At 53.7% G+C, this 13,930-nt stretch overlaps 1 protein-coding gene across 1 annotated transcript in view; it reads right to left on the bottom strand.

The window, feature by feature from the left end:
- Positions 1–8,098: 8,098 nt before the first annotated feature.
- The window catches only part of GLI2 (GLI family zinc finger 2), a 255,988-nt gene continuing 250,156 nt past the window's right edge, over positions 8,099–13,930 (bottom strand). Inside the window, exons 13-14 of the mRNA XM_042994230.1 lie at positions 13,588–13,924; positions 8,099–12,349 (exon numbers count right to left, since the gene is read on the bottom strand). Of these exons, the coding sequence (XP_042850164.1) occupies positions 9,930–12,349; positions 13,588–13,924 (2,757 nt within the window). The 3' untranslated portion in view covers positions 8,099–9,929. The remainder of the gene's footprint in view (positions 12,350–13,587; positions 13,925–13,930) is intronic.

A 13,930-nucleotide genomic window follows, 5' to 3' on the forward strand; every position in this document is an offset into this window, starting at 1 on the left:
CCTTCCTCCTCCCTCATTTTCTTCCAGTGTACAGTTATGTGAAATTTAACACCTGTATATACTTATGTCGTCACCACCACAATCAAAATAGCTTCCTGACTCGAAAAAACCCCCCTTTGCTACCCTTTGTAATGACACCCTTCTGCTACCTTCCTTCCCCCCCCCCCCCCCCCCCCCCGGCAACTCCTGGTCCGTTCTCCATCATGATAGCTTTGTTCTTTCAGGAATGTCATATAAAAGGGATTATTCCATATGTAACCTTCTGGAACTCAGCAGAATGCCCTTGAGATTCACTCAAGTTGGTGCATGTACCCGTCGTTCTTACCTTTGCACTACCGACTGATTCTATTGTCTGGATGTACCCCAGTTTGTTTATCCATTAATCTGCTCATGGGCATTTGGGTTGCTTCCAGCTTTTGGTAATTATGAGTAGAGCTGCTGTAAATATTTGTGTGTAGGGTTTTGGGTGAACCTCCGTTTTCACTTCTCGAGGGTAATTATCCAGAAGGCTTGCTGGGTAACTGTATGCTTAGCTTCATAATAGACGGCCAGGCTGTTTCTCAGAGAGGCTGTACCATTCTGCATTCACACCAGCAGCGCATGAGTTCCGGGTGCACGGTGTCTTTGCCAGAACTTGGCTGTGTTAATGCTTTAGCCATTCTAATAGTCGCATGGTTGTATCTAGTGGTGTTTACATTTGTACTGCCCTAATGGATAATGACGTTGAACGTGTTTCCGTAGGCCTATTTGCCATCCATGTATCTTTTTAGTGAAGCACCTGTTTAAGCCTTTGCCTCATTTTTAAATTGGGTTGTTTGTTTTCTTAGTGTTGACTTTTGGGCATGCTTTATATATTCTGGCTACAAGTCCTTTGATACATGATGAAAACTTATTCTCCCAGTGTGTTAGGTTAGCCTTGTCATCTCCTTCTTTACAATTAAAAAAAAAAGTTTTTATTTATTTTTGAGAGAGAGAGAGAGAGAGAGGGAGAGAGAGAGAGTAAGCAAGAGAGGGGCAGAGAGAGAGGGAGACACAGAATCCGAAGCAGGCTCCAGGGTCTGAGCTGTCAGCACAGAGCCTGATGCGGAGCTTGAACTCGTGAACTACGAGATCATGACCTGAACCGAAGTTGGAGACTCAACCGACTGAACCACCCAGGCTCTTTTGCAGAGGCCACAGCTTTCATTCTGATGAATACAGTTTACCAGGTTTTTCTTTTATGGGTCATCGTTTTCATGTGCATATGTACTCTTTGACTAAGCTCAGGTCACAAGATTTTATCCTAAATATTTTATGGTTTTATATTATATATTAGATATACGGTCTATTTTGATGCAAATCTCTGAAGCATGAGGTTTAGGTGGGGGTGTTTTTAGGATCTTTTTGTCTGTGGCTATCCAGTTGTCCCAACACCATTGGTTGAAAAGGTTACTCTCTTCATTGAATTGCTTTTGACCTTTGTCACAAATCAGCTGGTCATACTTATGTGGGTTTACTTCTGGATTCTCTGTGCCAGGGATTGGCACGCGTTTTCTGCAAAGGGCCACATAGTAAATATCTTAGGATTTGTGGGCCATACACTCTCTGTTTCATATCCCTTTTTAAAAAACAACTCTTCCAAAACGTAAAAACGATTCTTAGCTTGTGGGTCTTACAAAACTAGACCACAGGCCACATTTGGTCTTCAGGCCCCACTTTGCCGACGCCTACTCTGTCGCATTTCATTGATTGGTGTCTTCCTTGTCGCGAATACCACACTGCCTTGATCGTGGTAGCTTTGTAGTAAGTCTTAAAATCAGGTGGCATGAGTGCTCCAACTGTATGCTTTTAATCGACGCCTTCAGGCCATTTTCATTTTACGGAATTATTAATGCGTTTGGACTTAGTTCTACCATTTTATTCTGTTTTCTCTGTCTGCACACACACGCGCAGGGTCGTTACTGTTCTTGTTTTCCCCTTCCCGATTCCCTTGAGTTTCTTGAGCCTTCTTTCTAGTATTCCATTTCAATTTCTCTATTATGGCTTTGCATACCGCCCTTTGTATACAGTTCGTCTGTTTGCTGACCTCATGAAGAATTACAAGGCACGTGCTGAACTTTTCTCAGTACTTAGACTCAGCACTTCAGCACTTGGAGGGGAATGTTACCCAACTGCACGCAGATCCCTTAACCAGCCTCTTGCTTTGTGACACATTTGTCTTATGACATCTACATACATTGAAAATCCCATCAGATAATGTTACACTCTCCGCTTTCAACTGTTAAACACTTTATATATACATATAGATACACGTTTATTTATTTTTGAGAGCAAGAGAGACACAGCACGCGTGGGGGAGGGGCAGAGGGAGAGGGAGACACAGAATCCAAAGCAGACCGAAGGTTCCCTGCTGTCAGCACAGAGCCCAACATGGGCTTGAGCCCATGAGATCATGACCTGAGCCTAAGACGGAGGCTCAACCTACTGAGCCACCCAGGTGCCCCATCACCTGTTAAACAGGTTTAAAGAACTCAAGGGGGAAGAGGAGTCTACGATATTTGCCCAGATACTTACCCTGTCTGTTGCTCTTTCTTCATTCCTGATGCTTCAAGTTTTTTTCTGGTATTGTTTCCTGTCTGCCTTTAGAACAGAGCGCTGGCCATGAATTCTCTTTGTTTTTCTTCATCTGAGAGTGTCCATTTATCTGAGAGTGTCTATTCCTACCTTCATCCTGAAGGCTGTTTTCATGGATACAGTTTTCTGGGTTGACAATTCTTTTCTTTCAGTGTTTAAGAAATACTCCATTTACTTCTTCTGACCCATGGTTTCTGATGAGAAAGCTCCAATCCCCTCAGACAACCTCCTATTCATCTTCAACATCTGGATCAAGTCTTATTTTCCATTCAAACCATGCTGACTTTCCATGCCAACCCCCCCCCCACCCGCCGGAGAAGCTCGTCACTCCTTCCTCTGCATGACCTCACTGCACACACGCTGTTCATATTGGTGATACAACCACATGCTCGCTCACCTGCTTGTTCTTTGTCAAGTCCACTGGTGGAGAGAGAGACAGAGGGGAGACAGACAGAGAGAAAGAAAGGGAGAACGAAGAAGGAGGAGGAAGATGGGGAGGCAGGCAGAGAGGAGGATGAGGAGATGATTTAGAAGAACAATCACCTTTCAGGATATCAGATGACCTCTGAGATCAGAGATATTTCTGGAATTGGACTAACTAGGAAATGAGGGTCGTGTGTATGGAAGAAAGCCAGTGTGCAACCACATAGGTGGGTCCTCTGTGGCCACCCAGTTGCAGGAAATTCCCAGGTGGTTCAGGAGACAGTTGGTAAGGGCTTAGGATGCTTCTGTGAGCTCATCCCTTCATTCATTACGTTTGAAAATCCCACATAACATTGCATCTTTTTCAGTGGACTTCAAGGCTTGCCCCCAAAGGAACCATGTTTTAGTGATGGACACATTTTCTGGAAGGTGAGTGGAGGAGTGGAGTACATTTTGGAGTTGGAAGGGATGATCAGGGACCTTCAGCTCACAGTGACAGGGCAGCCATTGGTTCCACCACGAGACTGCCCCCAAATCTTTGGTGTCTGCTTAGCCTCCAGCCTGCCAGATCACAGCCTCCTTCCTCTTCCTTTTCTGTCTCTTCCTTCCTCTCCCTGCCACCGCTACCCCAGAAAATAAAAAAACAAAACCTAAAACCTCTTAATGACAGCCTCATTTTCCACAGTTTAATCTTTGTGTTTGGCATTCTTTGTAGACATCTGTGGACGTGGCCTTATGTTGAAATACAGTCTGAAAGGGCCACTCAAGACCCAACTCCTCCCACCTCTCAAAGCCTTTGCTCACTTACCCTTCCTCCACGAAGCTTTCTAGAACCATCCAATTTGGAAACAAACTTGGCAGAATCCAAGTGCTGGACACGGGAGACTGGGTAGGTCAGGCATAGTCCTGCCCTCAAAGAGCTCATAGACGGCCAAGGGCAGAGAGCAGTGAAGGATTGAGTAGTACACCCGGGCTGTGCCCTGTGTTTATCAGAGTGCCGGGGAACCCAGCTGGCTTCTGGGATTCTAGAAACAGGAGTTTTAATTCTTTTATAACTTGCTCACAACTTTTCTGGGCCTCAGTTGTTTGGTCCCGAACTAGATACAGGATTTGGTTTTCAAGCTCCGCTCTGCGGACCTAGGACCTTGCTGCTTCCGGTTGAGTGCAGGGGGAAATGGGCAAGGGGAGGGGATGTAGAACGTGTGAGAATTCAGGGTCTCCTGCTCCCAACTTTGGCCAAACGAGCTCCACTTTTAACTGTGCTTTTTCCTTATATAGCCAATTTCATTTGAACGATGTTTGCAGGACTTTTAAGGTTTGAAAGCCACTAAACTAGATGACCAAGGTAGCCATCCACGCTCATGGCACTCTGGACTCACGCAGTCTCCACAAAATGGGTTGTGTGGCCATATATACTCGGAAAGGGCCTCTGGGCATATCAGGTTATTGGCAACTCACAGTGCTTGAGTACGCATGAGTACTGGCAAATGTCTGACAACTCTCTAGGGGAGACGATTTCCATGGTGTAAATTTTCCCCACACAGCCAATTTCAAATCATCAGTGTGAAGTCTCTGAATACAGAGTTGGGAAGAGATGGGCATTGACAGGCTCAGGAGCTGGCTTTGGTACATCCTGTTCCAAACCTAGACCTTAAGAAGCCTTCTGGGGTTTTGCTTGCCCTTGGGTAATTGTGCCTCTGTCAGTAGATGTTCAAGCAATGCTCCTGTTCCAGGGGACGAGGCATATGAGCGGGAGCTGAGCTGCGTCAGTGATCCCAGCCTAGGCAAGCCCCCCTCAGCTGATGTGCGGACTTCTGAGAGAAATAAATGCTTGTTGTATGCTTGGGGGATCTTGTGGGTTTTGTTAGACAACAGTTTGGGGCTATAGTTATCCTCTTCAGAAATTGGTACCTAAGTTGGAGATGGCTATAACAAAGTCCAAAAATATGTAGCATAGGTTTGGAACTGGACAGTGAGGAAATTCAGAAGAGGTTGGAAAAATGGCCAGAAAAATGGTGACCTGTGTGCAATGTGGTGAAGAAATATTTGGTAAAATTATTGCCTATGGTAATTTGGGAGGGAGAAAGCCTTCCTAGGAATTTGTGGAATTTGGCAGGCTGGTTTCCAGGCAGAAGGCTGTAAACATGAGCTTTTTTGAGCTGTAAATGATAAGGTACTACAAGTAAGAGAGGAGTTCTGAAAGGACCCGGCCAATTAAAAGCGGAATTTAGAAAATGAAATTACTTCTCACCTCCAGTCTCTTCAGCCCCTAAGATCTTCAAATTAAGATTTGGTTTGGGATGGGGGCAGATACCGAATCCAGGGCAGTTCCAAGTGAAATATGGCATTGGAATAAAGATGAAGTCAGGGATGTGTCCTTTGATTTTAATGCCCTTTGTCTTATGGTCCTTGGAAGGAATGAGACGGCTCTAGAATACCTTTCTAGGGTGACAACAGGGTGCCTAGAAACCTTCGGGGCATGGCCCCACATAGCATGACATGAGGTACCAGTCATCAAACGAAGGGTGAGGCACGTCACCAAAGGGATGCAGGCATGGCTTTTGGCAGAGAGTGGCCTGGAATCAAGTATGCAGAAAACCCACAAGACAGAGCTGAATGGGCAAATGTGAGGAATAAATAAAGAAGGTGTTGGAAATGTAAAGGATCTCAGGCTCCTCAACTTACTTCACACAGGAAGAGGTTGAAGGGTCCCTCTGCTCTCCCAGAAGGCATGCTTCCCAATGGCCTCTTCAGAAGCTGAGGGTTGATGCAAAAGGAAGAACACCCCAATGGTGGAAGCCAGAGCTGTGGTACACAATGGACTGGGGAGCCATTCGGGGAACATTCCACCTGGTGGGGGCACTGGCAACACTTGCCCAGCAGGTGTCAGATACTGTGGACCAATGAGTGAGTGGTAACTGCAGTGAATCTAGGTCTGGGCCACCGCCGTATGCTGGGAGGGTGTATGTGTGGTGTGGCCTGAGAGCTTCTTCTTAGTTCCTAAGTCTCTGGGTCAAGAGCCACATCCAAAACAGGTGTAGATCACAAGATCCCTGACTTTGAGCCTGACGATTGATTGGATAGACTTTGGGGGGTCTGGGATGAGTATATTCTACATGTGGGAGAGGTATGGATCACAGTCTTGATGAGGGTAGACTGCGGTGAATTATATATTGTTTTTTTTTAAGTTTATTTATTTATTTTGAGAGAGAGAGAGTGACAGAGAGAGAGCAGGGGAGGGATGGAGAGAGAGGAAGAGAATCCCAAGCAGGCTCCACACTGTCCACGTGGAGACTGATGTGGGGCTCGAACTCACGAACCGTGAGATCATGACCTGAGCCAAAACCAAGAGTTGGGGCTTAACCGACTGAGCCACCCAGGTGCCCCTGAATTACGTATTGTTGAGAAATATTTGCTCTCTCTCTCCCTTCTGCAGGAGAGCACCTGCCGATGTCACTGATGATGGGTTTGGCCACGTGACTTGCTTTGGCCAGAAGAATGAGGTGGTCCATGGTGCACTGTGAGCAGAGGCCGAAAGAAGACTGTCACTTTCCTGCTTATTTTCTTGTGCACCTGCTGTTGCTACAAGAAGGCAATGGCCAGGCCACATCCTGGCCCTAGAAGAAGAGTTAGAGCCATGTGAGGCAGATACGTGCTTCCTCAGCCAAGAAGACTGGATTAGCTCCCCGCAGCTGATGCACAGAAGTGCCTGGCCCGGCCCAACCTGGATCAGCCAACCCTCAGTTGGCCCAGAGGCTTATTGTGCAGAAGCTTTGCGGGTATCGGTATACAGCATGCTTCCGGCCATAGTGGACTGATGGGGACATGGGGCTCATTGAATGGCCAAGATGCACTTCTTAGTGCTGCAACTCATCAAGTCTCAGGCAGCGCTGAATAACTTTGGACCCCTCCCCACCCCCCCCACCTCCCCAGAGCAGGGCAGAGCTGCTTCCAGAGACTTCCCATGTGGTGAAGCAGAGAAGGTACAAGATAAGCTCTGAAGGAGGCAGAGTTAGGGCCCAGCCAGGCATGCTTGGCTCTTCTTCCCGAGGGTGCAGTCAGCTAAGTGAGTCTTCCCTGGGGAGGAGTGAGGCCGGGAGTGTGACTCTTCCATCAGGAAACTCTGGCCAGACACACAGGGAAGACTTTGGGGTGCCCCGTAGAAAGGCAGCCTGCTAAATTCTATTTTCCTTGGGGGCTTCCTACCTTCTTTACCAGCCAGCCTTTCTTTAGTCCACTCGGTTCCAAGCCGCAGAGCTGAATGCCCTCCACATGGCTTTGGCTCTGGACTCTCTGAGCTGGGTGTCAAGGTTTTTCTCATAGAGAGAAGGAAGTTCAGAGGCCCAGAGCACCCAGCCCTACAGAAGGTGCCTTTTACTCTCTCCAACCCAGCCTTAGGCCCTCCTCTCCATTCTTCTGTCCCAGAAATCATCTCAGACCGCATGCCTTACTCACTGGCCCCCTGAGGTTCCCTGTAGTGGCCTGGCCACCGCTTAATGGTTGACTGCTGGCTTGCTAGATCAGAGTGCTCCCTGTGCACCTGTCAGGGTCACTTCCTGGGCTGAGTTCCTGTTCATGACTGCTGCCCACAGGGCCCATCGCCCAAGGCTGGTTGCTGGGTGTATGGGGCTCCACCTGCCTGTCCTTTCTCCTTGTGCCTGCACCAGAGCACAGGGGGGTGCTGATCTTTTCCCCTGACCCCCACCCTGACTCAAATGTGCTCATCAGATTGCCTGTCAAGGAGGAAATCCTGACGTGAGGACTGCTTGGGGCGAGTGCTTGGAAATGTGCCTGGAACATGGTTCTCAGCAAACCAACCTAGATGTTCAGATCAGCTCGCTGGAAGAAAAGCCAGAGAGGCACTGTAAATCATCAAACCCTGCCCACCCCTCGCCCCCGGAGACAACCAACAAACAGCCAGTAAATGCCTCAGCATTAAACATTTCTTGGTGAAGGCGGGACAGTCAATTTTGACACTGTTGTGAAAAAAATACAGCCTAGTTTCTGTTCAAATGCACCAAATTTACTGCCCGGGTTCTCATTAACTACTGTCAAGGCAAAGCAGATAGACAAAATAAATTATGAAAAAATTACTTTTTTAATGTACAAAAAGACTTATTTACAAGTTGAGTGTGTCATCTCAATTCATAGCATGTAGAAAAAGCTAAATATTTTGGAGATATAAATTTGGCTGGATGATTCACCTACAGTATTTTCAGGGACGACACCTTCTGTACAGGTTATACACAGGCTGGGGACGGCTAGTGAAATCCTAGCTCAGGGAGTGAACGAACACCGCCACGGAGCCCACGCCCTCGGAGGGGTCCCAGGGCTGTTATTTGGACTTGGCTTTGTCTCTGGACCCTAACAGAGCGTCTGATGTTCTGGGATGCAGAGGGCCCAGGGAAAATCTTGGCCCTGCCGTGGCCGAGGCCAGGGTCACGGTTATCATCAGGCTCACAGTGGTGTGGTTGCTTTTGGCCAGGTCGCCACGAATTCAGTGTGGGAAAGGTGTGTGTGGGGGGGTGTATGTGTGTGTGGTGGGGGGAGGGGGGAGGCATCCATTCGCCCTACAGTATGTTCAGGAACGATGTCTTCTGATACCAGTCCCAAGTTCCACTTCCAGGGGGGGCTTGTTCACAGCGAACAGGAAAATTCAGTGATGGTCCCTCAGAGTCCCAGGAAACAACCCCTTCACCCACTCAGCCCCACCAAAAACACCATGCAGGTCATCGTGCTCTGCGGAATGAACAGGACAGAGGGGAGGGGACCCAGAAGACCCCGGGACGTCATGTTGTACCTCGGCACAGACCACTGGGCTGCAGGTAAGCGGACAACACAGCCTGGGGGAGGCTGGGCAGAGGCCGCCATCAAAGTCCTGGGGTTTTCCGTGGCAAAGTGGGCGGACAGTGCATCGGAGAAACAGGATTGGGTAAACATACGACTTCCTCTTCCTATGGGAGATCTCCAGGGTGGCCTGAGGCCGGGTCCCTGGCGCTCTCTCACTTTCTGGAGGTCCCGTGCCAGGCGTCGGCTCACCTGGGTCCATCCCTAGCCCACAGCAGCTCCAGCCACCCCGAGGTATTTAGAAGTGTTCTTTCCAGGAAGGGCTACATTCTACATGCATGAACACTGTAAACACGGTCTGGAGAGGCCAGGGCAGCTTCTGGGCTTGCCCCAAGCACTACAATTTTTCTTTTTTTCTGGCAATACTTCCATTCTTTAGTCACTCATATACACTTGAACAGCCTGCCCGTCGCAAACTTGGCTTCGCGGGGTAGAGATGCCAGCTCTACCAGACCTGGAGTCAGGACGTGCTTCCAAATCATCCAGGTAAAAATCTGTTTTCTTCCTCTGTGGCACAGGGATGCGAGAGGCCTCAAGAAGTAAGCTTCGTAGAAGAATTCCAGTGGGCCAGGAATTCCATTACCTTGCAGGTACGGGAACGAGAAACTTCTCTTCCTGGATTAGAATATCCAGTATGGCTTTCGGATTCAAACCCAAATGTGGTTCCCTCTACCCTCTTTCCTCATGTACTTGGAAAGCCTTTGGCCAGTGTAATCCCTCATTAGCCAAATGACAGAGGTGAAGAAGCCAGAACAATTTGGTCCTATAAACACCAAAGGCTGGGAAGCACTGTGCAAACGAGTTTTTCGCTCCTGCCTTGCCTTTCTTGTTGAGACTTTTTAAAAGTGTTCTGAAAAGCCATCCCGAAGACGACCAGACAGGTTGCACACGAAGCTGCCCTTAAAGCATTTGTGGTCCGGACCGGCCATTGGCAAAACTCCCTCAGACCTCTTTAATACTTTTTTTTGGAAAAAGACAAACTAGAACTCCCGTGCTCTGGGAAATGAAGGCTCCTCCGACTCCACGGAGCGCCGGGGGCTGGGAACTTAGGTCATCATGTTCAGGAACTTGCTTTCCTCTGCCAGGCTGGTGAGCATGGAGCTCATGTCCCCAACCGCCATGTTGCTGATGCCCGTGGGGATGGAGGGCAGAGTCAGGGAGTTCCGGGGGGTGGTGAGGCAGGAGGAGTTCTGGGAGAGGCTGTGGAGGAGGCTGGGACTCAGGGTGCCTGAGAGCAAGCTCGAGTGATCGCCCTCATCCATGATGGCATCAAAATCAATCTGGGGAGCCTCCAGTAGCTGGGAGTCCACAGTGCTGGACACCTGGTTGACCCCTGGAGAGGGCAAGGGCTGGGGCTGGACGCTGTCGGGGCAGGCCTGTGGCGGCGGTGGCTGGGGCCGCATGACCTGGCAGCCTGTGTGGTTCTCCAGGCCTCCGTTCTGTTCATACATGTGGATCTGGCCATAGTAGTACAGCATGCTGTGGTCCGGGACCCCACCCGTGTCCTGCGGGGGGGGCTGGGGAGGCCGGGACACCACGCCGCCCATTGCTCCCTTGGGCACATCTGCCATCTCCTGATGGGTCGACACAGCAGCCATGGCGTGGCCAGTGGCTCTGGCGTAGGCCAGCTGCACCCCGGCACGCACCCCCCGGTGGCAGCCGGCGGGGCTGGGCTCGGCGGGAGGCCGGGGTTGAACTAGGCCAAAGCTGGATCCAGCTACCCCTGCGGTGCCCTGCTGGGGCTCCATGAAGCCAGGTTGCTGGGCAGGTAGAAGGTTGGGGCCCTGGCGGTAGCTCTCCTGGCTTATGGGGTTCGCCAGGTGATGGCTCTGCTGTGGGTAGCTCTGGGTTGAGTGAAGCGGAGGCATCCCGGCCAGGGCTGAATTGGTGATTCCGAGTTCCCTGCGGCTGCTGCCCATCATGGCGGCTTCGGGAGCGATTTCCATTTGCTGGGGGAGCCCCAAGTGGACTGGCTTGGCTGCCATGTTGTTACAGGACGGAGGGTACTGGCTCAAGGTCCCACCCATGGCACTGGGACTCAGCTGGGGGTGGGCCTGGCCGTAATTGGTGTGGGGGCTCACGGTGGTGGTCATATTGGAACACTGACCACCTGTCCCTGGCTGCCGCAGCTGCTGCATGTAATTTATCCTAGGCACCGAGGGGCCTCCCCCGCAGGGCTGAAAGTGTCCCTGCCCGCTGTCCAGGGCTCCCGGGCTCAGCTGCAGGCCTTGTGGACTATAGCCCGGGTACTGGCCGAAGGCCGGCTTCTGCTGCACCACAGCCAGGTTGCCCTGCGAGAAGGGCAAAGGCTTCGCCTGGCTGGCCAGGGCGTCCATGGTGCCGGAGCTCACCTCATTCCACTGCACAGGCATGTTGTTTTTGTTCAGGCTGGAGGGGGGCCCGTAGCCCAGCTGGCAGCCTCCCAGCACAGGGGCAGAGGGGCCCACGTTGGAGTCCGCAGCCACCATCCTGCGGGGGCCGTGCAGCCCGGGGCTGGGCAGTTTAGGGTTCTCAGAGAAGCAGGTGCTTTCGGGGGGATAGGCCTGTGAGGGGCTGTCGTCCAGGGCACCGCCCGCGTGCGCCTTGATGTACTGTACCACGTCGTCCGGCAGCACGAGGTCGTCCTCGGGCAGCATGAGGCCCACCTCGGGCCCGGCGCTGTCCGCCCCCACCGCCAAGGCCTCCGTGGCCACGTGCTCGCTGATGCTGGGCGGCCGCGGCGAGTAGGCGCCTCGGGCCAGGCCGCTGTCGGCGCTGGCGTGGCCGGGCAGGCGGAGACCTCGCCTGTCGGCGCAGGGCGGCAGCGGGGCCGGGTTCACGTCGTGGGCGCTGTGGAAGCGCTGCACCCGCGGCGCAGCCAGGGCGTCGGGTCGCCTCACCGGGTCGCTGGCCCGCCGCGCCCCGCCGCCCGGCGCCTCGTGGGGGAAGGCGGGCGCGGGCCCCGCGTGGCCGTGCGCCGGCCCGTCGCTGCCCCGCCGCGGCCCCAGCGGGCGCGCGCAGGGGCCGGGCGGCGCCAGCCTGGTCCGGAGGCCCGCGCGCTCCAGGCCGGGCAGCGGCGTGGGCGGCGGCCCGCCCGTGGCCGCGGCGTACTTGGCGCGCAGGCTGTACTGCTGCGCGGGCGTGAGGCTGAGCGGCCCCGAGCCGCCGCCGCTGCACTGGCTGGCCTCGCTGGAGCGCCGCGATGCGTCGGTGGAGATCGGGTCGTAGGAGTCGGCCGAGCTGGCGTTGTGCGGGCGGCCGGCGCCCAGGGGCGAGGCCTCACTGGAGCGGCGGCTGGAGAAGTAGGGGGAGATGCCGGAGGAGCGGCGGCTCACGGTGTAGGCGGAGCTGACCGTGCTGGTGGAGCTGTCGCGGCGCTCCTGCAGGTGGCTCAGCATGGTCACCTCGCCCGCGGACAGTTCGGACAGCCGCGGGTTGGGCAGCAGCCCGCTCGGCCCGCCGCCGCCGAGGTTTTCCAGGATGGAGCCTGCGGGAAAGGAGATTGGTCAGTGCCCAGGGAGGCGGGGGTGGGGGTGGGGGTGGGGACGCGGGGCCTCTCCTGCTTTGCCCCAGCCGAGTGTGCCCGGCCACACAGCAGGAGCTCAACCAATGAGGCTGGATTGGGATCTTAGCTACCACCGGCTGGCTGGCCCTGGATTCTGATGTCTGATCCTTAGTTTCTCCACCTGTAGACAGAACCTGCCTCTCCATAGGAGGAGGTTATTGAGAGGAGTGTGTGTGTGTGGGGGGGGGGGGGGAGCCCCGAAGGCCCTGGCCACAGCCTGGTTGCCCCTTCACCTTCTGTGTTTGGGTGTAGCCAGGTGGGCTCCCCAGGGGCTGGGTTTACTGGGCAGGCTGCTTAGCCAGCCCCCTGAGATCCACACCCATGGAAGACAGCAAAGGCCCCAGAGCGCGCAGGGAGAAGTGTGTGGTGACGCAGGCCCAATGACAGCTGATGTCACAGGGAGCTCTGAGCCTTGAACGGCCTGACACTCCTGCAGGGATCAGTCACTGGATGGGGGCCACCCCAGGAAGGGGTGACCTTGGGTAAGGCAGCTGTCTGCCACCCAGGCGATTTCTGTATGAGGCTGACAGTTGAAGGCCTTTCACCAGCAGGTCCCTCAACAGCTGGGGCAACAAATCCTCCTTGCAAGCGAAAGCTGGCGCCTCTCAGTGTCCACCACACTGGCTGTCGGTCCCTGGGAGGGCTCACTGCCTGGCACAGAGTCAGCGCTCAGGAAATGCCCCCAAAGACGCTTTGCACGTCTTCGTCAATGCCTCCTGAGGCTGTCTTCTCCATGAAGTCCTCTCTGCGCTTCCTCAGCTGACCTGCTGTCTCCCTCCTCTGCACAGCTCCACCCTGAGCTCTGTCGTCGCTTCCTGGCTCCTTCCCCGTCAAGTGTGCATCTCATGGCATGGCCCTCCGACCATAGGCTCCTTCTGACCACAGGGACTGGGGGTGTATTGCTCTCCTCCCTAGAGCCTTTGCCGTGGTGCTCTCGGCAGATGCATGGCCCGGGCTGTCTCAGCTCTGCCGATGGTCTGTTTAGGGCACTTTCACCTCTCTGAGCCTCACCTTCCTCATCTGTGCAATGGGCTGGTAAGAGCCATCCTATTGTGGGCATCCGGTGCCATGGCAGGTGGCATTCGATGGAGGTTAACCTAGTGGGTGCTCGCCCCAGGCTCTCCCCTGCCCCTGCCCACGCACCCGGGGCCTCCACTCACCACTTCCCGGGAGGGGAGGCAGCTTGGTGTTCCGGGTGTGTGGAGCCGGCCCGGCCCAGGAGCAGGAATCCTTCAGTGACTTGAGCTTCTCCTTCTTGAGCTGCTCGAACCGGTGCATGGCGGTCATGTGTTTGCGCAGCTGCAGGCCACCAGCAGAGGGAGCGGCCAGGGCTGAGGCGTCGGCCCCCGGGGGCGTGTCATCCAGAGCTGTCAGGTCTCCCAGGCTCCCGGGCCCAGTCCCCGGCATCTCCACGCCGCTGTCGTTGTTGGGGGCACTGCCCAGGGGAGAGGGCTCGCTGCTGCAGGACGACTGGGCCCCGGGGCTGGACTGACACAGCTACAG

The sequence above is a fragment of the Panthera tigris genome, chromosome C1 (assembly GCF_018350195.1).
Source record: "Panthera tigris isolate Pti1 chromosome C1, P.tigris_Pti1_mat1.1, whole genome shotgun sequence".
In the NCBI taxonomy this organism is placed as follows: Eukaryota; Metazoa; Chordata; class Mammalia; order Carnivora; family Felidae; genus Panthera; species Panthera tigris.